Source organism: Typopeltis vanoorti, chromosome 2, assembly GCF_054136105.1.
Source record: "Typopeltis vanoorti isolate ZY-2024b chromosome 2, IOZ_Tvanoo_1.0, whole genome shotgun sequence".
NCBI lineage: Eukaryota > Metazoa > Arthropoda > Arachnida > Uropygi > Thelyphonidae > Typopeltis > Typopeltis vanoorti.
The window spans coordinates 181,671,821-181,694,462 of NC_143550.1; the positions used below are offsets into that span (position 1 = coordinate 181,671,821).

General features: G+C 37.5%; 1 protein-coding gene across 1 annotated transcript in view; it reads left to right on the forward strand.

Annotated features, from left to right (window-relative positions):
- Positions 1-20,243: 20,243 nt before the first annotated feature.
- Positions 20,244-22,642, forward strand: part of LOC150109710 (uncharacterized) — a 493,008-nt gene continuing 490,609 nt past the window's right edge. The window contains exon 1 of the mRNA XM_090403026.1: positions 20,244-20,410. Within this exon, the coding sequence (XP_090259152.1) occupies positions 20,244-20,410 (167 nt within the window). The remainder of the gene's footprint in view (positions 20,411-22,642) is intronic.

Below are 22,642 nucleotides of genomic sequence, written 5' to 3' on the forward strand. Positions count from 1 at the left end.
AACTGTAAGCCTGTTGAGTGTTTTTTACCACCGTGCAATCACTTCTTGTTTCATTTAGCAATATTTCGAAGTAATTACTCCATACTTTAAGGATATCTTTTTATTCGGTTTTCATGGCACCTTTACCATTTCTACCACCTTTTATAGCACCCTTTCCTCCATTTCTAAGCTTCTTCAACAACCTCTCCGGAATATTTTCCCACCTTCTTGATATTTATATTCTATGTTCTTGCCAAAGTCCTCCCTTTACTTCTGTTTAGCAAGTTTTACACAGTGCTAAGAGAACAAGCTGACTTATTCGCCAGGAACTTTTGATATGTGTTCTTCTTTTCCTTCGCCGCCTCTTTAATTTCCTGTGTCCACCATGGAGTTTTGATTTTTCTATCCTTGCAACAACCTCACCATATGCCTCTCTGTCTGAATCAATCAGGGTTTTCTTGAAGCCACTGAATCTCGAAGGTTTGCTTCAGTTTTCAAACTCTTTCATTTTTGTTCTTCAATAATCTTTGTGTATTTTAGTCTTTATTGTTTTTCAACCTTTTTTGAAACCGGTCTGGGTAGTGGCCTCTTGCCTTTAATACAAAACATCATGCATCCCCTTCTTGGAGATGTGTTTTGGCATTAAGGGTAAATATTAAGATTAGTAATCAGAGCTTATGCCACCTTTACCACGAGTTGCCTTTGTCTTGCACTACCTGTAGGATCTGCTAGACATGCATCACTCGTATGCGCAAACTTGACTTATTTGTCTGTTTGCTTACTTGGGAAATGGAGTAAAACCAGGTTTAAAATTGCTTGGTATTTTTAACATTTACTATACCCAAGGTAAAACACTCTCTCTCTCTCTCTCTCTCTCTCTCTCTCTCTCTCTCTCTCTCTCTCTCTATATATATATATATATATATATATATATATATATATATATATATATATATATATATATATATATATATATATATATATATATATATATATGTATGTGTGTGTGTGTGCGCGCGCACGTGTGTGTATATATATATAATATATTCTCCAGTAATCCAGGAACTCTAAAAAAGAAATCTAAAGCTGATTCTAAAGCTTGGGTGACAGCTTCTATTTTTGAAGACTGGTTTGGTCACCACTTCATACCTGATGTTAAACGTTATTGCCAGTTTAAAAATTTCCGTTTAAAATTATGTCATTATTGATAATGCACCTGGTCACCCTCCTGCAACTTTAATTGATTATGATCCACGTGTAAAAGTTGTTTTCTTGCATCCAAATACAACCAGCTTACTTCAACCGATGGACCAAGGAGTTATCAAAGCATTCAAAGTGTACTACACGCGGCATTCGTTTGCAAATCTGAATGAAGCTATGAGGCAAAACGAGCAACTGTCTGTTAAAGAGTTTTGGAAACAATTTAATGTTTTAGATGCTGTAAGGATTATCAGAGAATCTTGGGGTGAAAGTTCCCAAAAAACCTTCAATGGTGTCTGGAAAAAACTTTGTCCATCCTTTTTTTAAATGCGAAACGGAATTTGTTGCCAGAAACTGATAAAGTTGCTGAGGCAATAGAAGAAGTTGCCAACCTTGCAGGGCAATTAGATTTATGTATACAGTGAAGATGTCAGAGAGCTGTGAAGCACACATAAGAAGGAACTTACAATCGTCGAGCTCATAGAGATGCGTGAGCAAACCGCTACTGAAGAGACCGAAATCTCAGATCTAGTTCTACCAGAAAAGCACATGACAATTGCAAAATTAACAGGTCTCAGCTCAATTAAAAAAGGTTTATAGATTTTGGAGGACATGAATTCTAATGAGAATGAACTGTAGCCACAAGGCAAGGAATAAAAAAATCATTGGCATGCCATGAAGAAATTTTGCATGACAGGGAGGCTAGCTGGTGAACGGACGTGCTATCGGAGAGCTCCTGAGAGATTTGTGTTTTTTGTTGATTTATTGGTGTTTTGGATTCAAATTAATGGACTTAAGTTTTTAATTTTGATATATTATTGGAGCTTTATTAGCGTGGTTAGTGTACTAAAGTGTTTTTAACTTAATCTATGTCGGGAAGTCGCCGCTAGATGAATTCGTAATGAGTAGTGTTCGTGAAAGCTCCAGATAAGATAAGTATCATTTTCAGTTATCGATACAATTACTTAATATTGTGTAGTTTTGTTTTGTTTGCCTTGCGTATTTTAGTGCGTCTATTTTTGGTGTGTTATAACGTATAATTTGACAAAACACGTTACAGATAAGTATGGCATCTGTGCGAAGGAAAATGGCGGTCATTAATGAAGGTTCGCCATCGTTATCAAAGAACGGTAGCATAAAAGAAATGAGTCAGTGTACTAGCTGTGAAATGTACGCTTTGCGGAGTGCGGTCGGAGTGTGGTTAGATGATAATAAAGGATTAAATGTGTATAGAAAATGTAGGGAGAATGCGGAATTGAAGTATATTTCGGATCGTGAGTGTGATATTTTTGTCAACCTTCAGAATGAAGGAAATAGGGATATGGCAAGAAACGGCAAGGTTGTACATGAAAATTGTGAGAGTGTGAATGTAGAAAGTGTGAATGATAGTATAAATGGTCTCTCAGAGAACAAAAAAGATGAGATAGATGCATTGAGTGAGATCGCGTTGTTGAATAATGCGATAGAAAGAGCAAAACAGCAGCTACAGTGCATGAACAAAAGTAGACTGAATGAACCAACCAATAATAAAAGGTATGACATGAAAAATAGACGTATGAATGTGAACATGAACAAAATGAAGGATAGAGTGCTGTATGGAGACTCGTTAGTACGAGGTGTGTTAGTAGAGAATTTGACAAAATCGTACCAACCTGGTGCGACCATAAAGGACGTAACTGCGTCTATTAGAGAGCAAAAGGAAAGGGTGAAAGAAATGATTGTTGTGGCAGGTACGAATGATTTGAAAGGAGACAAAATGGAAATGATAGAAGACCTGAATGAATTGCTTGAGGTAGCAAAAGAAAAGAGTGAGAGAGTTAGAATGATTAGTCTTTTGCCACGGTATGACAGTGAAATGTTTAAAAGGAGGGCCATAATTGCAAATGACTATATGTGTGGGTTATGTATGACGAGTGGTGTGGAATTTGTGGACGTGTGGAGTGAGTTCGACGGGTGAAAGGATCTATATAAGATGGATGGCTTGCATTTAAACAGTGTAAGAAGACTTGAGTGTGTTGCTGAATGTGGTGGATTTGCAAATTCAGGGAAACTAGATTTATTAAGGTGGGGGGGGAGTAGATATATAGTCCTTAGGGAGGCAGTTGAATATAAGAATGAATATAATATGCCAGAGCAAATAAGGACAACAAATCTGAATGGGATAGTTAATATAAGGCATCAAGGTAGGGTTGGGGCTAATGGGGGGTCTTAAATTCATGTACACTAATACTAGGAGTATTAGGAACAAGAAGGAAGAGTTTTTGGCCATGGTTGGCACTTCCAGACCACAGGTTATAGGTATTAGTGAAACATGGCTGACTGTAGTTGATATAACTAGTGGGATTGAATGTGATAGGTATAGTGTGTTCAGGAATGACAGAGAGAATAAAATGGGGGGAGGAGTATTGTTGATGATAGCTGATGAGCTCCAGCCAAGGAATTGCAGGATAGAGAAAAGAGCACATTTGAGGCCATTTGGTGTGAGATTGTGGCTAGCAGAACTAAATATACAATTGGGTGCTGCTATAGACCAGGTGATGGAAAAGATGGTGGTGACAATATGCACAAGCAAATAGAAGAAATGGGTGGAAGGAGGGTGATTATTATGGGAGAGTTCAACTATGGTCGCATTGATTGGAGTGAGGAGAGGACACACGGGAGGAAGGAACTGGATTTTATGCGGTTATTAAGGGATAACTATCTGCGACAGCATATAATGGAAAATACTAGGGATCAGAGAGTGCTTGACCTAGTAATTACATCTGAGGATTTGGCTGTAACAAATATGACCACATTGCCACCAATCGGTGAGAGTGATCATAGGGACTTAACTTGGGAGGTGGCTAAAGGTGTAGAATTTTCAATTAAGACAGGGTACATGTGGAATTATCGGGCTGGAAAGTATGACAAGCTTAGCAGTTTGATTGGTTCAGTGCCATGGCATGTACAACTACAAGGACTAGAAGTCGATAGTGCATGGGAGGTAGTTAAGAAGTGTTTGCATGAAGCAATGGTTGACTGCATACCTAGAGTCCGAATAATAAATCAACGAGGGCTTAAATGGATGAATAACACCATTAAGCTTGAGCTGCACAAAAAGAAACAACTATGGAGGGAATTTAAGGAGAAGGGTGACCGGCAGGCACATGAACGGTATAAAGTGCAGGCCAGAAGGGTGACGAGTGTGGTAAGAAAAGCAAAAAAGGATTACGAAAGAACATTGGCCATGCAGGCTAAAGAGAATCCTAAACAGTTTTTTAGATATATAGCAAGTAAAAGGAAAAATGTACATGGCAGATTGATTTTAAAGAATGCCGATGGTAGGGAGGTAACTGAATGAGTTGAGATAGTTGAGTTACTGAGTGAGCACTTTGCAAAAGTATATCATCTAGGTGGTGACATTGCAGAAACGAATAACCCAGTAGATTATACAGGAATTGTGGTTAATGAAGTGGAGGTGAGTAGTCTATTGCATAACCTCAATGTCAATACATCTGAGAGATTGGATGGTATACCAGCTCGTATTGCACGAGAAGCAGCTAAAGAATTGTCAGTACCCTTGACCATTTTGTTTAATTTGAGTCTCGGCTCTGGGTTAGTCCCGAGCGGGTGGGAAGAGGGGAAAATAGTTCCACTGCATAAAGGTGGTTCCAAGACTGCTGTTGTAAATTACCGACCGATTAGCATATCAGGAATCATTGTCAAGGTCTTAGAGAAAATAGTCAAGAGGAAAATACAAGATTGGATAGATGAAAATGGGATACTGTATCTGGGACAGCATGGTTTTGTAAAGGGTAGGTCATGCCTGAGTAAATTGCTCACGTATTATAACACAGTGACGGCTGAACTGGATAAGGGTAATGGGTTTACGGTGATTCTACTGGACCTTGCCAAGGCCTTTGACAGGATTCCACATGGAATTGTAATCAGTAAATTGCAGCATATGGGAATGGACATCGGGTTGGTGAGATGGATAGGAGGGTGGTTGACGGAGAGATATCAGAGAGTGGTTTACTCGGGAGTAGAGTCCACAAGACGGCCTGTGACTAGTGGTGTGCCACAAGGATCTGTTCTTGGACCACTGCTGTTTAATTTGTTCATAAATGATATAAGAAATGATCTGAGAGGAACAGTTCATTTGTTTGCGGATGATGCGAAGTTGGGTAGGGCAATAGTGAATGTAGATGACGTCAAAATTTTGCAGGATGATTTGGATAGATTGGAGGTCTGGGCTAAGAAGAATGGATGTCAGTTTAATGTGGCCAAATGTAAGGTTATGCATTTTGGGGTGAAAAGATTGGCGACAGTTTACTGCATTGGTGGAACCGTGCTCCAGGAAATTGATGAAGCACGAGATTTAGGAGTGTTGGTAGGTAAGGAATTGAAATTTAGGGGACACATTGCAAAAGTGACCAAAACAGCTCATCAAATCACTTGCTTGGTGAAGAATACGTTGACAAGCAGAGACAAGCAGGTTATTGTTCCTCTCTATCGAGCCTTGACAAGACCCCATCTAGACTACTGTGCTCAGATTTGGTCACCTAGGTTTCTTCTTGATAGGGAGGAGGAGGAGAGGATTCAGAGGCAAGTGACCAAGATGATAGCAGGTCTGTGGAATGAACCGTATGAGAATGGGTTGAGGATTTGTGGGTTGCAAAAATTGGTTGATAGGTGGAGGAGGGAAGATATGATTGAGACATTCAAATTACTGAAGGGTTTCTATAAAATTAATTCAGAAGATATTTTTGAGAACAGGGCTGGTTGTGGGAGGACTAGGGGACATCCATGGAAACTGGGCAAAAGTGTGGTTAGTAAAGGTGTTAGGGCTGGGTTCTTTACTTTTAGAGTAGTGAATGAGTGGAATGCGCTCCCTGAGTCTGTGGTGGATGCTGTGACAGTGAATGAGTTTAAGGCGAGGTATGATAGATACTGTGTGAATGTCAAATAGTTTTGATGAATATGAATTGGGGCCTCCCTCGATGAGTCTAATGACTCCCTGGAGTTGCCCGTAATAATAGTAATAGTAATAATTATGCCATCAGAAGGATCAATTAGATTTTTTGAAACCATCGGCATCGAAATAACTATCTTTTTTTTTTATGTGAGAAAAACTACAATTACGGTTATATTTCTTAAAAAATATAGTTGTTTTTGTAAACCTTTGGTCCTAATTAACTAATATTTTGTATGTTTGTATATAAATTACATACAAAATTATATCCCGAGTTACGCGAATTCGACTAACGCGCTTTTTGTTGGTCCCACCTACCTCGTAACTTCGGGTATTACTGTATATATATATATATATATATATATATATATATCCATTCTTTATATGTAAATAGATAAATTGAAATTTGAAACATTTTTATATCACGTTTTGTCCCTACATTGTTTTGAGCCGGGTTAAGCCAATGTGGCATTGCATACCACGGCGCTTGACCGCGCGAAGGAAGACTTATTGGTTTCGAATCTAGTCGAAACCAATAACTAGAGAAAACATTTCTGAGCCTTTTTTCGAACGTTTCCAGAGTTAGTCGATCTCTCGCCCTGCAAGGAAGTTTTTTCTCCGAGAAACTTGTGTTTTTCGTCCCGTAAACTAAAGAAAATCGATCGTAGAACCCACACTATTTCAGACATTAAATATATTCTGTTAGGGACCAAGAGATGGCGGCACTTGTTGAGCCATCTCTCTTTACTGCATGCTGCTTAATTTGTGATAGCCTCGGGCCAGCTATCTTTGATTCGGTAGTAGTGGAGTTTGAACTGCTCACTTATTCTCCAAAAGTTAGATCGGGCTAAAAGGGCCTGGCCTACTCCCTGTGAAGGATTAAAAGGTGTTAGCTGATATTTTTTTAAATATATATCTGATAATGCCGTTCATTCCACAATTGGAGTATAGAGATCGTTTTAGCCCTCACTTTTGGAAACTGTCAAACTCTACCCTTAGCCAATCAGAGCTAAATCTCCTAAACTATGAGTGATATTAAACAGCATATGATGAGGAGAGTACATTATTTGCTGCAGAGAAGACCTTTGGTTGGAAAGACCTTGGTTCCAATCTCGTCCAGCATGCAACGAACCTTCATCAACTGGAAAAGAGCCTTTTCCAATGAAAGTGGGATAACCCTTTCTTGTACAGCAGTGGAAAGGCTTTCCACCAGAAAATGCAGTTTTTTTTTATCTGCAACTAGGCAACCAGGCTGATATAACATGTACTGTAATTTACAGTACTTATAGGCATTGCTGCAATACATTATTAAAGGAAGCAGTGCTGATTTTACATATTTTCTTGAATTTCCGAAATGAAAAATTCGATTTTCAAGTAAAGAAATTCGCTTCCATGTGACAGAGATCGAGTAGCTCTGGGTTTGAAGACATTTTTCTAGTTAGCGAAAAATTTCCGAATAGTGGTGATTGGTTTGAATGCCACTCTGATCTTATGTGGTTTTAAAAGGTTAGCTAATTTTTTTGAAAGGTTGCTGACAAAAGAAATCGTAATTGTACTGATGTATTGGACGTCATCACGTTGTCAATGTGGTATATCAGTAAAGAGAATCTTGTTGTAGAGTCTTTTTGGGTAACCATTTAAAGAAAGTTCTCTGGATATTGTGGTTAATTCCGTTAGTAGGTCATCACAGATAGAAATAACAGACAAGACATTTCAGGCCTTTCATGCCACTTTGCCTCTACTAACCATCACATTGAGTGTGATAAGAGCTTTATGCCATACATAGAAGATAACTACCATTCAAGAACCTTTAAAGAAGCAGCTACAGTCGTCCGTAAAACTGAAAACCTAAACAAGAATCAAGGTCTAATTATACCAGAAATTTGGAAAACTTATATCAGATCATTAAACATCAAAGAAATGAACTTTCATAACAATTACATAATGAGCCATAACGAATGAATCACGTTAACGAGACAGGCACAATACCAATTTTTTGTATGAATTAGAACCATCAGTTATAACTTAGTCTGTAACCTTCATTTTAGCTTACTAGTTTGCATTCCCCGAGGATGCCAATAGAAAAAGATTGGCGAAACATGTAGGAGGATAACATAAAGCTACTTGACAAAGATTATAAAAAAAGTGTAATAGTCTTATTACCCAACGTTATGGTGCTAGGCAATTCCATCTTTATGCTTTGCAACAGTTTCTTGCAACATTAATTTCATTTAAAACATAGTGCCATATAACCAGACAACATAAAAATTTAAAGTCTCTAAGTTTTGGAGCCTGTGTAGCTCAGTGGATGTGGCGTTTGTACACCACGCCACTTGTCCGCACGAAGAAAGACTTGGTTTCGAGTCTAGTCGTCGACTAGAGGAAATTTTTCTAAGTCTTTTTTCGACCGGTTCCCGAGTTAGTCGATCTCTGGAACGGGAAAGCAGGTTTTTCCTCCCGGAATCTCGCGTTTTTCGTCCTGTAAACTCAAGAAAATCGACCGTAGAACCCACATTATTTCCGACATTAAATATATTGTGTTAGGGTTAGGGACCAGGAGATGGCGGCACATTTGAGCCGTCTCTCTTCACTGTGTACTGTTTAATTAGTGATAGCCTTGGGCCATCTATCTCTGATTGGTACCAGTGGAGATTGAACTGCCCACTCAGTCTCCAAAAGTTAGATACGGCTAAATGGCCTCGCCTACTCCCCGTATACGGGAATAAAAAGGCGTTAGCTGATTTTTTTTTTATGTTTTAGAGCAAGGGTTTCAGGTTCGTGTCTCGCCATTTTGTCTACTGACTCATCATCAGCAATTTCTATCAGTGCATAATATAACTACTCAATATAGTATCTTAAAGGACGAATAGCGTCGATTCTAGATTCCCAGCGAGTTGTACTTAATGGCTTGGGCGTTAGGGTTGTAATATATGTATTAAGGATTCCCCAACGCAGCGTTGACGCTGAGAAAAACACATATAATTTCTGAACCGTTTCAAAAAATGGAATCCCTTCTCTAGATGAGATTGCGGCATCATTGACCACCACGTTGAGAGAATGAGAACAGCAAGGAATATAAAAAGCTTTTGGGTGCAAGTCCCTAATGCGTTGTTGAACTCCTGAATGCTTTTCTTTCATGTTCAATCCATTGTCATAACCCTGGCCACGCATGTTTGCGATAGGAATATTCATGTCTGATAATTTTCTTACGATACAATCGGTTAATGCTGAGCCTGTAGTGGCTTCTACAGGAATGAAACCAAGAAAATGTTCATGAATGTTGATATCAGTTGGATCCGTATTAACAAATCTTACAATTAATGTTAATTGTTCAATTTGGCTTACATCGGGAGTACAGTCTGCAACTATGCTGTAATATTTAGCTTTCTCAACCATAGAAATTATTTGTTATTTTATGGTTCCAGAGAGGAAAGCAATCAATTCATTTTGAATATTTTCCCGAAGATAATGTTGGGACGAACCACAAGCTACTCTCCTTAAATGTTCAGACATAGCACTGTTAAATCTGGCAATCAGTTCAACAAGCTGTAAAACTTTTCCATTATTAGGGTCATATAAATTATCAGATGTTCCACGAAATGGTAAGCATTGTTTACCCAAGAACTGGACAACAGCAATTACGCGTTCTATTATGCTCCTCGAGTGCCGAATTTCTGAATTTAATAACTTTTGCTGCATTGAATCAATTGTCTGTTCTAATTTAAGCCTGGACGATAATTCAATCCACTTTTTATGGGACTCCAGATGGTTTTTGGATTTCTCGTATTCATTAAGATACACATACAAATGACCCCAATCATTATACCCATCTGTAGGGAATGAGATTATATTAGAGGAAAACAACTTACAGCAGAAACAAAATACAGAATCTTTTTCTTTTGAATACACTAACCATGATAGATTAATATGTTTTCCATTGCTTATTCCCTGGTGTAAAAATTTAATGAAAATTGCCTACCATCAGAGCTGCGTGGAAAAATGAAATCACTGTTTGGTTTCTCTGGCAGGCCCTTTTTTACGACTTCCAGTCTTTCGGCTTAAAGAAGGATTCCATCTAGCTGGATCAGTGTACCTATCAAGTTCATCACTTAAATGTCTAGATTCGGAAATTATCATATCAGTCTCAATTTCGAGATTCCTTGCAATGTCTATGTTACTGGGATCCGAGTTAGAAGTACTTGCCATGAGCTCAGAATCATTGGTTTCGGTACATTTACTTATTTCCTCCTGCCCTACATCAGCTGATTCAGTTTTTAGATATTTAAGTAAAGTCCCGCTATGTTTTTGAATATCAGGTTCTTTTTCCGTTTGCGATATTTTGCACCTGATAGTTTTTTCTTTTATCGGACATTGTAATCTATTTGAATATTAAAATTGTTTTAAACCATACAATAAAATATTATTATTAGTATGGTATTATTTAGTAATTAATAGAGGTTGAAACACTGAACTAACTACTAATTTACATAAAACTAAAAAAAAACTTATCACTGTAACAGTCACTAACACTGAACAAAATCAACTTTCCTTAATACACGCTCAAAAACAAGTGAAACGTTCTGGAAATTATAGTATCGACGGCCATTACTCTAAGAGAAGGACTCTACTGGAAATTTCAATTACTTCGTATATGACTCGCTTTATAGTACACATGTCTTGCCTTAGGCAGTAATTCATATAATCGGATTAAGTTCCAAGTTACCAATACTAAGAACTAGCATGATTAATACAATTAACAACTACAAGTTTTTACAAATACATTACAATATCTTCTTCTTCCTAACATGGAATATAGGCCATGTGGCCTGTTCCGGTCTCATGCCATCTCTTTCTTTGTCTTCCGATTCTTCTTTTTCCACTTATTTTGTATCTGTATAATATTTTTGGTATTCTGCTGTTGTCCATTCGATTTAAATGTTCTAGCCATTTTTGTTTATACTGTCTTATGTAGTAATTAATTGGTTTTATTTTTAGGGATTGTAAGATTTCTTCATTTGTTTTGTGGTCCCACTTCCTATATCCAGCTGTTTTTCTGAGGAACTTCATTTCTGCTGTTTGAATTCGTTTTTCATCTTTCCTTTTCATGGTCCATGTTTCGCTTCCGTATAGCAGAGTTGGTTTTGACAAGACATTATATAATCTGATTCTAGTGTGTTTTTGTACCAGGGATGGCTTAAATATATTATTTATTATGCCATTTACTTTGACAAAGTTTGATATTTTAGTGTCTATGTCTTTTTCTTCTTCGTGTGATAGATCACATCCCAAGTATCTGAAAGTGTTTACTTGTTCTAGTATTTTATTATCTATCACTATTTTACTTCTTATTGGGTTTTCTCCTTTGAATGCTATTATTTTTGTTTTTTCTTTGGATATTGTCATATTATATTGTTTTGAGATATCATATAATGATTTTAATGATCTTTGTAAGTCATCTTCTGATGTAGCTAATACTATTTGATCATCTGCAAATAGTAGTGTATCTATCTTCATTTGCGGGGTCATTTGTATACCAAATGGGTTAGGCTGTTTCCAGATTGTTAATATTTCATTTATATATATATATTGAAAAGCAGAGGTGAGAGGGATACATCCTTGTCGTACTTCTCTTGATATATCTCTGAGCTGTGTTCTAATTTAACTGATATTTTTTTTTCCTGTATATATTTCTTGAATAGATTGTAAAAGTTGGTTTGGTATGTTTAAATTGGTTAATATTTTAAACAATTTTTGTCTACTAATTTTGTCAAACGCTTTTTCATAATCAATAAACGCCACATGTGTTTCTTTTTGAAATTCTCTTCTCTTTTCTATTAATAATTTTGAAGTAAAAATTGGATCTATGCAGGATCGGCCTTTTCAGAAGCCATTTTGTTCTTCTAGTAATTTGTTTTCTACAATGCTACTTAGTTTCTCTTTTAATATTCCTGCATATATTTTATATCCTGTATTCAGCAGGCTAATTCTCCTATAATTATTGCTATTGTCCTTATTTCCTCTTTTATAGAGTGGGATGACCAGTGCTTTTTTCCAAGAGTTAGGGTTTTTTCCGGACATCCAAACCATATTAAAAAATTTAAAGAGTCTTTCATTAAATTTTTCACCTGCATTTTTGTATAGTTCTATATTTATATTGTCTTCTCCTGGCGTTTTCTTATTTTTCATCTTCTTTATTATATTTTTCAGTTCAAACATTGTGATATTTTCTATTAGGTCATTCTTTGTCTGATAAAATTTTAATTCATTGTTCTCATCTGTCCAGAGATTTTGGTAATAGGTCACCCATTTTTCTAAATCTATTGTTTGTATTTTTATCTTTTCTTTTATTTCTTTATTCGTGTATTTTATTACTTTATAGGTTTTGGGTTGTGGCTTAAATCCTTTTCTAGTTCTGTTACGAAATTGTTCCATCTTTCTCTATGTTTTTTCCTTACTTCTCGTTTTGCAATTGCACTATTTCTTTTATACTCTATTTCTGCTTCTATTGTTTTGGAATTTAGCCATTTCTGGTAACTGTCCTTTTTGGTTTTTATTATATTTTCTATTTCTTTGTTCCAGTCTCGTAGTCCTCTTTTTCTAATCCATTTGTGCTTTATCCCTAAGGTTTCTGTTGCTGCTTTTGTGAGAATTTGTTTCAAATTTTCCCATTCATCTTCTATGTCACTTGATTCATGTGTGGTTTCTGTTTTTAAGTTTGTGCATTTTTGATATTGTAGTCTAACTTGAGGAATCCTGTAATGAAGAAATTTTGTAGCTTGGCTGGTAAGAATTTTCAGTTCTATGTGTTTTTAGCCACTTTGGTTTAAAACGAATTTTTTTTTGCTGATACCATATAATGATCAGAGTTTAATTCAAAGCCTTGATATGCTCTTACGTCTAAAATTAACTCCGCTAATTTAAAATTTGTGATAACGTAGTCAATTACTGATTTGTAGCCTCTGGCTGACCAAGTATATTTATGTATTTCCTTGTGTTTAAACATTGAATTCATTATTCTCATATTATTATAAATGACAAAATCGCGCAATCTGCGACCATTTTGATTACATGTATCTTCGCCAAATTTACCTATGTTTGTTTTGTATTTTTTGTTTCCTATTCTGGCATTTAAATCTCCTGCTAGCAGTAAATAGTCAGTTTTGTTTGTTTTATCTATGGCATTCTGTAATTCTTTATAAATATATTACTGTCTTCTTCTTTTCCCTCTTCTGGTGCATATGCACCAATTATTGTTATGTAGCCTCTTAATGTCTTGAGTCTAATTTCTATTAGTCTTTCATTCAAATAGTTGTAACATACAATATTGTTCTTTAGGGATTTATGTACCATAATCATTATACCTGCTTTTGTTCTTTCTTCTTTTTTTTACCCCACTGTAGATTTGTATATAGTTGTTTGTTTCTTTTGTACCTTTTTGTTTTTTCTTTGTTTCTGTTACTATACATATCTTTATGTTAGCTTGGTTTAGTTGTTTATCAAGTTCTTCTTTATGTGCAATGCTTCTCACATTCCATGTTGCAATCTTCATTATATGTTCCTTTTTCCAATTTCGTTTACCGTTTCCTGGGTTGTGGTCTTTTCCCTGACAGTCCGTCCGGCTTTTCTTTGCATGAAACTTGAGAGTATTTCGAATTTCCCCAGGGCAGATTACTAACCTGTCGCTGGGTAAGTCCAGTGGTTGGGCTGCTACCTAACGCCTCTGGACAGGCAGATCTAACAGCATTTATTCTGTTAGGGTGTTAAGGTTATACCGCCCATACTCGGTCGCCAGTACCTCGTTTGTGCTTTTAGAACAGGATGGACCACGGGAAGGTGAGGTTGACATTTGAGTGGGAGAGGCTATGTATTGCACTTCACCACCCCTATATTACAATATATTATACAAAATACTGACACACAGCAGTAGGTGATATTTTAACATTTATTCTGATGAACAAAATTGGCCTTGGGAATGGCAGATTATGTTAAATTCTGAATGAGATTCTATTATATTATAATTCTTCTCATTCAGAATTTAACGCCAGCTAACAGTGGAAAATTCAATTCATAGTAAGTTAACAAGCGCAAGATGGAAATATAATATCGTATAATGAACTTTTAAATGCAGTTTTATTGCAGACTCCATTGTTGCATATGCAAGGAATAGACAGGAGAGGCAAGATGGAAAGAGCGTAAGCGAAGAATGACTCACATAGCTTCGATTACCGAAGAGCATTACGCGAGTATCATTGGTCGACGGATTATCGGAAATAGAAACAGCGTCATGGGCATAATAAGTCACTGGTCGACTTACTTATTATAAAAACTGCGATCTTACGCAATATTATTATCATTATTATTATTTATTCCACATCTTCATTTTAATCACTTTCATTTTGGTCGCCCCGTGCAAATGCACGTGTTGCACCGTCGGTAAAGCCGAGCCTGCAAACGGATAGCTTATTCTTGTAGTTAATTATTGGAATGCATGAACGGTAAGTTCCAAATTGGAGACTGTTCACTTAAAGAGAAAAGTGGGTTATGAAGTTGTAGGAGCTAATTCTTGGAATCAATAAATCACGAATGAATTCGCGAATAGTAAGCGGCGTGAAATCGGATATTGTTTACTTATAGAGGAAAGTCGTCAATAATCGGATAGATAATATTTTTTTAGTAGAAGTTTATGGTTTAGCTACTAGATTTTTGCTTCAGTCAAAGCTGAAACAAGGCTACCCAATTTGACCTGCCTTCCCAGTGCTGCACCCCCCCCTCTCCTGACAGTCATGTTTATCTAAATTGGTTGCAGTGTATTTCTGATGTGCTTCTGTGTTTGACGTTTTGTTGTTTCTTTCCATTTTTATTTATTTATATTTATTTTTTTTTTAAACCAGCAAGTGAATTAGTTTGCTTTCAGTGTTTTATGTTTATGTACTTGTGGTCTTGTTAAACTGAGCAACACTTTAAGAACGGTTATTTAAATTGCGAAGTAAGTCAGGAACAAATTTTATGTAACATAATTTACACTTGTTTGAAAATAATCGATGAAAGCAATTTTTATTTACTAAATAATTTTTAGCAAATAATTAAACAAAAATAGTACAAAATAGATAATTTGCTGGATAATTTTTGTTTACTAAAATTTAATAATTTTTGGTTTTACTTTTTTTATCTGAAATAAATTTTGCTTAGAATTTATGGAGAAAAGTTTTGCAAGGAGGTATAAAGGAGAGAAAGAATAAAACATTATTAGAGGCTCAACTCACCTATTGTACCCAATTAACACGTATTTTATAGTAACGCAAATAAAGGAAGATTTATCTATTGGAGATGGACCTGACGAATCAATACCAAGTATTCTTACAAATATTTCTTTTGCAATTACATCGAATTCTGACATTTCAGACCACCAAAAGCCTCAACAAAATATTTTGAAAAATCAAAACAGGTGTAAAAATTAAGTAATGCATTGTTCCCAAGGGCTCTTTTATTCTACAAATATCAGGAGTGTAAAGCACAGTCGAGAGGGATTAGCATAATCTTTATCAACCGGATACATCTATTGTTGTGTATCCATGTTTTTTTCAAATTCAAATTGCGCTTTAACTGCAATGATAGCTTTAAGGAGTGGAGAAATTCCAGGTTAACCAAAGAACACGAGAATACGCCTAATTATAGAGTGGTTTGCTCAGGCATTTATCAAAAAAGATACACATTATACTGAAAAAAGAAAAAAGCAAGAGTTCCGATGCTAAAAGGAAAATGGAAAGAATAAACGAGAGAAAGAGCCTAAGCAAATAATCTTTTACAGCCATTCTGTGATAAAGGAGGTACTCCACAAACGTGCTACAAAATCCTGTTTCTCTGGTGAGAAAATTAATAATATTACAGTGGTGACTGTCAGAATGGAGAAAGGGAAAGTGAAAGAATTGATTGTTTGTGGCTGAAACCAGTGACTGAGAAGTGAGAAGACTGCATGAGGAAAAATGAGAAATAGTTATTGGAAGAAGCGAAAAGGCGAGCGAGAGGGTGAAGTTTGTAAGCCTGCTGCCATGCTATAATAGAGACAAACTGAGAAGGAGGGTGATGATAGCTAATGAAACAATATACAGGTTGTATACAGAAGGAATGATGTAGAGTTTGTGAATCTACGCAATGAGTTTGAGGGATAGAAACATTTGTACAATGCTGATGGGCTGCACTTAAATGGATTCGGAGTTTGGTTTCGAGAGAAAAAGCGAGAGAGATTATTGTTCACTCAGAGTGTGGAAGCACAGTCAAGAAAACTAAAGAAATTAGCGCAGATGCTAACGAGTGTATGAAGGCGAAAATGAGTGTGAGAATGATTAACAAGTGCAGAATCTATTTTTTAAAGCTTAAATATTGAATAGGATAGTCAATAAAAGAAGTAAAAGTGGTTGGGGCCTCAGGGACGCTACTGTTTCTATATACTAATGCTAGAATTATCAGGAACAGAGAGAGGAGTTTTTGGGATTGGTCAGTGCAGCCTCGCCAAATGTTAGAGCCATTACTGAGCCTTGGCTAAAAGCAGATAACGTAGTTACAGGGAGATGTGATGATGAGATGATGAGATGATGTGATGGGTACAGTATTTTCAGGGATGATAGAGTAGAAAGCACAAGAGGTGGGGTATTGCTAATGATAGCAGATGAATTGCAGCCAACAAGAGTATGAGTCAGTCGGTCAGATGGTAGTTCTTTTTCGTCAATTTGGTGTGAGATCGAGCCCAATAGGACAAAATATAAATTTGTTGCTGCTATAGGCTAGAAGTGGCAGTGATGATATCGAAGACCTGCATCAGCAGATTAGTACAATTACTGCAAGTCGGGAAATTATTATAAGGGACTTTCACAAAAAAAAAAAGAAAAAAAGGACAAAGTTTGATAGTTATTAGATGGCTTCTCTAGTTTTTAATCAAATATTGAATACAGGCAGAAAATTTTTTTCGGTAAAAGTAATGGAGAAAAAAAATAATGGAGAATATACTTCCACCTTAGTATCACCACCTGTGGTTCTCGCTCCTACTGATGAGACCTCAATAAAGGTCGAAACCAGTCTGGGTAGTGGCCCTTCCCTTAATGCATAGCATTATGCATGCCTGCAAGGAGATGTGCTTTGCATCATGGGAGATACCAAGGCAGATGATGAGAATTTACACCACCTTTACTACGAGTTGCCCCAGTCCTGAAGATACTTCAGGTGCAAACTTTGTTTTCTAACACTTGGATAAAGGATAAAACAAAACATATAATTACATTATATAGTCTATACAGTTTTTGATTTCATTGTTTGGTGATGTCCAGGTGTATTTCTGTTGTGGCCTGTGATAAGAATAAGATATTTGTGATTAACAAATAACAAAGTTGATTTATTTTGTGCAAAATAATCAAGTCCTCTCCTCTCTCATTCATTTCTCCACGACCAAATTTCCCCATTACTTCTGCTTTATCTTCAGAGTACTGACAAATTCTTGCACTGAAATATCCGCTAATAATCAAAATAACTTGTACTTGTTCGCCTGATTTCTTCTTGCAGTTGTTCAAGAAATTGGCTATATTCCTCCTCTTCATGTGATTGGTCTGGGGCGAAACTTCTATTATTTATATATATATATATATATATTTCTTTTTCTTTTGCTTTGAATCTTACTGACATAATTCTGAACTGAAATTGGTCTTATATGAACTATTCAGTTTAGGAGCCATTTTTTAATGATTAGTGCTATACCTTCTCTGTGATGGTTATCTTTCCTTCCTGAGTAAAATATGCTTGCCTTTTTATATCGATTTTTCTCTCGCTTGTCCAGTGGATCTCTGCAACTCCCACTTTTTCCCATTTAAACAGTTCAAGTTCTCTCTCTATCAGTTTTATTTGCCAGGTTTGTACAACGTTCTGATGTTGATGGTTGAAATATTATATAAAAGTTTGCGTTCCACATAGCTGTCTTCTCACCTACTCTTTCTGGGCTTGAGTTAGGCGCATCGGCTCTCCCGTACGCGTTAGCATTATTTCTGCTTTTATTTGCTGGCCGATTCATCTTTAAAGATTTTAGGCAATTAATGCAGCCGGCTTACCATTCCTCTGCTGCATTCCTGTTGGTCTGTGGGAGATATTTCATTTCCCTTCTACCATTCGGGGAATGCCTCCCATTTCTGGGAGGCATTCCCCGATCCGTCACCTGGGGACGCGCTTTCTAGGGTTACAAGTGTCCCCCCGAAAGAATGCAATATTAGGGCAGATATTTTTTGGAAATGTATTTCGTTTTCTTGATAAAACTTCCACGACAAACTGAATGGAATTTGTTGCCCTTTCATAAACAAATGAAAATTTTTGCTGTTCACAGTTTTTATTTATTTAATAGAATACAATACTTAATATAAGTACAATTTGATTTTAGTGGGTTTTGTTTTTGCTGTCATTGTGAATTCCTTTAGACTCTGCCTAGTTGAATTTTATATAAGGTTTTTCGGGAAGCTTGCATTGCACTGGAACTAACACACTTCGTGACCTACTATCCCCCCCTCTGTATGAAATATGCAGAGGTCTAATGGCCGGCAGGCCCCACCCGCAATGAGGACCAGTGGTGGTTGAATGGTTTTTTAGGAATGTAGATCGCGACACTGTGTCCAGGTAAGTTCCCGAAACTCCTTTTTCCTCGTTTTTAGGACAGTCACCTATAACAAACTAACTTTTTGCTGGTAGACCCTTACTCTAAGCTGTCTACGGGATTTGTTAGTTGACTCTCAGTCTACAGGATTACTCAGGAAACCCGAAAAACTTCTATTTTCTCTCAGGCCAAACTATGGACTCTCCATATGAAGAGCTCGATTTTAAACAGCTATTGGCAATCTTTAAGCATGTAGGAGGCCTACTGCAAAGGAAATGGCCAGAAAAGGTGGCAGTCTATCAAACAGAAGAGGTTCAAACAGAGGACTGTCAATCCCCTGACCCTCTCCCCAGCACTTCTCAGGATAACACCAGAGAGATTATGTCACCGGTTAACGACCAGCCCCTAGTGGACTCAGATAACTCTACAGACTATCAGGTTGTCAGCAGAAAGAAGCATAAGAAGGGTTCGCCAGCAGCAGATCCTGAAATAATACATGAATTCTTGGAAAAAACAATTCCAATGGACTTAACAGCACAACCTGATGAAAGAATAGAGACTGACTCCAGGGCACAACCCAAAGAGAGGATTCCACCAGTAATATTACGAACAAAAGAAAAATGGTCTTTAATTACAGCGACGATGAAGAACGCAAACATCAAATTTACATCAGCCAAGAGTACAGATGAAGGAATCTGGATTCAACCTGAAGGAACTTCAGACTACCGCCAACTCACCAGACTTATTGATGAACTGAAAGTCCCATATCACACATTTCAGCTTAAAAGCGGGAAAAAAATTTAAAGGTGGTAATTAGAGGGCTGGCTGAGTCCATACCAGCTGAAGAAATAGCTACTGACCTCAGATCACAAGGCCTAGAGCCGATTAAGATATCGCGCATGTACCGAGCAGACAATCGCTCTATGCCTCTGGTCTGGGTCGAGATCAGTAAAGACCATAGAGAAATTTACGACCTTAAAATAGTTTGCAGCTTGGTCATCAAGACCGAGCCTATCAGAAGAACTGCTTCAGTTGGTCAATGCCATCGCTGTCAAAAGTATGGGCATGCACAAAAACTATGCAAAGCGGATTACAAGTGTGTCAAGAGCAGTAACAACCATCTCTCACACACTTGCGTCAAACCACGAACCACACCTGCTAAGTGTGCGAACTGTGGCGGCCCACACCCAGCAAATTACAAGGGATGCTCACTCCACCCATTCAACCTGCAGATGGCTAGAGAGGCACTACCCCTGCCCAATCAGAAGCGAATTACACCAGAAATCAAAACGCGGGTCGTTACTCCTGAAAAATCATATGCATCTGCGGTCTCTACTAATAGCAAACCAGCATCTTGCAGACAAACCACCGCAGCAATCCTAGCTGCTACTCCAGGAGAGATGTTAACAGCCTTTAGCAAAACAAATCCCAATCAGGCTGACACCAACAAATTTCTTAAAAACACACAAGTCATCTTCTCTATGATTAATGGATAACACGGTCACCTTAACTAACTCATTACAGATCGCTTATTGGAATGCTAACTGGCTAAACAACAACCTCCTAGAACTAAAAGAATTTGCTGAAAGATATAAGATAGACATCCTTTTAGCAAACGAGACGCATCTTCAGCCTTGCAACAACCTCAAAACAAGGTACTACACACTGTTAAGATCAGATAGACTCAACGCCAAAGGGGGCGGAACTGCTATGTTTGTTAGAAAAAAAAGCATAAGATACAATGAGATCAAGAAATCAGCAACCACAAACCTGGAAGAAATTGGAATTGAAATACATACAAAAAAACACAGGCAGTCTAAAACTATATTCAGTCTACAACCCTCCAGGCAAACCACTCCTAGCTTCAGACCTCTCCCAGCTCCTTGACACAATCGAAGCAACAATAGTAGCAGGAGATCTAAATGCAAAACACCCTGCATGGAACAGTAGAAACACCAATAATAATGGGAAGAGCCTACACAAATTCGCTATGACAAGAAACATCATCATAGCAGGTCCTGTTGAACCAACATACTATGGACCACTGGGCAAACCTGACGTGCTGGATGTAAACATTTTCAGGAACACCCCACACCAATTCCAGTTACAGGTTATTAATGATCTTAGCTCCGACCACAATCCAGTTCTGCTTAGCCTAGGCGGAGAAGCAGAAACCATCTCCGGACAATCCTACATAAATCTCAAGAAGCTCAACTCAACTCTCAGCAACATTACAGGCCCTGTCCCAACTATCTCCTCACCAAGAAGCAGACACAGCGATCAATAAACTGGAAAGCACAATCCAAACTGGCCTTGCAACAGCCTCCAACGTTACCGTTCCAGCTCAAACTAACTTGCTTCCAGAAGAGATTCTAAAGCTTATCTGCAACAAAAACAGGATTAGACGTCGGTACCATGCAACACTATCACCTCAGGATAAACAAGAGCTTAACAGGGCAACAAACCTAGTCCGATATGCAATCAAAGACCATAAGAATCAGCAATGGGAGAGGAAACCAAGCTCCTTAAAATCTGAAGATAACTCGTTATGAAAAATGACTAATGCCCTTCGCAGCGATCACCCCAACATAAAACCAATCCTTGGAGAAAAAGGTATAGTCTACCGAGATGATGAAAAAGCAGAAGCTTTTGCAGACTCTCTGGAGCTGCAATTTCAACCAAACTACACTCATGCGGACTTGCGCTTCATAGAAAAAAATCCACAAGCAAGTACGCTATGGACTTCATCGTTCTACCACCCGTGACAACTCGAGCTATACGACACCAAATGAATTATACCAAATCATCAAGAACCTCAATAACAGAAAAGCACCAGGTCCAGATAAGATTTCAAACAAAATTATAAAAGCACTCCCTCACAAAACAATAATGCATCTAGTGATCATAGCCACTATCATCAATGTGTTGCTAAGACTCAACTACTTCCCCACTCGCTGGAAGCAGGCAGATGTAATCCTTATCCACAAACCAGGGAAAGCGCCTCAGTTCCCCAGAATTACAGACCTATCAGCCTCTTGTCAGCCCTAGGGAAAATAGCTAAAAAAGTAATTCTAAAACGCCTACAAAGCGAAACGGACAATCTCAGCCTCAGTCTAATTCCAAAAGAAAAATTTGGTTTTCGAACTGGTCACTGCACAACTGAACAAATCCACAGACTTATAGAATACATAAAAATCGGATTTAATTGGAGACAGCATAGAGGTGTAATCTTACTGGATGTGGCGAAGGCCTTCGATGAAGTGTGGAACAAAGGCCTCATCCACAAACTAATTACTGCAAAATACTCACTAAACCTCATCCAAATAATAGACTCTTACCTAAAAGACCGAAAATTTCAAGTGAAACTACGTGGACTCAGATCATCTACAAGAAGTATCACAGCAGGTGTCCCGCAAGGCTCCCTGTTATCGCCGCTACTCTTTAAAATTTTTATCTCAGATGTCCCAAGCACGACATTAACCACAATGGCATTTTATGTGGATGACATGGCGATACCGACCAGATCGCTCAGACCATACCTGGCCACACAAAGACTACAAAATGCAGAAATGAATCTTGAAAAATGGTTTCGGTTATGGAGAATTGATGTTAATGCAGATAAAAGCACGGTCATATTATTTAAAAGAAAGCAGACCATCATGAAGCAATCACGATGTTCAATACTGATATCCCATGGCAAAAAGAAGCAAAATACCTGGGAATCAAACTAGATAACCATCTCAGCTTCAACTCGCACATCTCTCATGCTTGCAACCAAGCAAACTCAGCAATAGCTCAGCTCTACCCTCTACTCAATCAAATTAAGAATATACAAAGCAATCATCAGACCCATACTGACTTATGGTTCGCCAGCGTGGAGCCACACC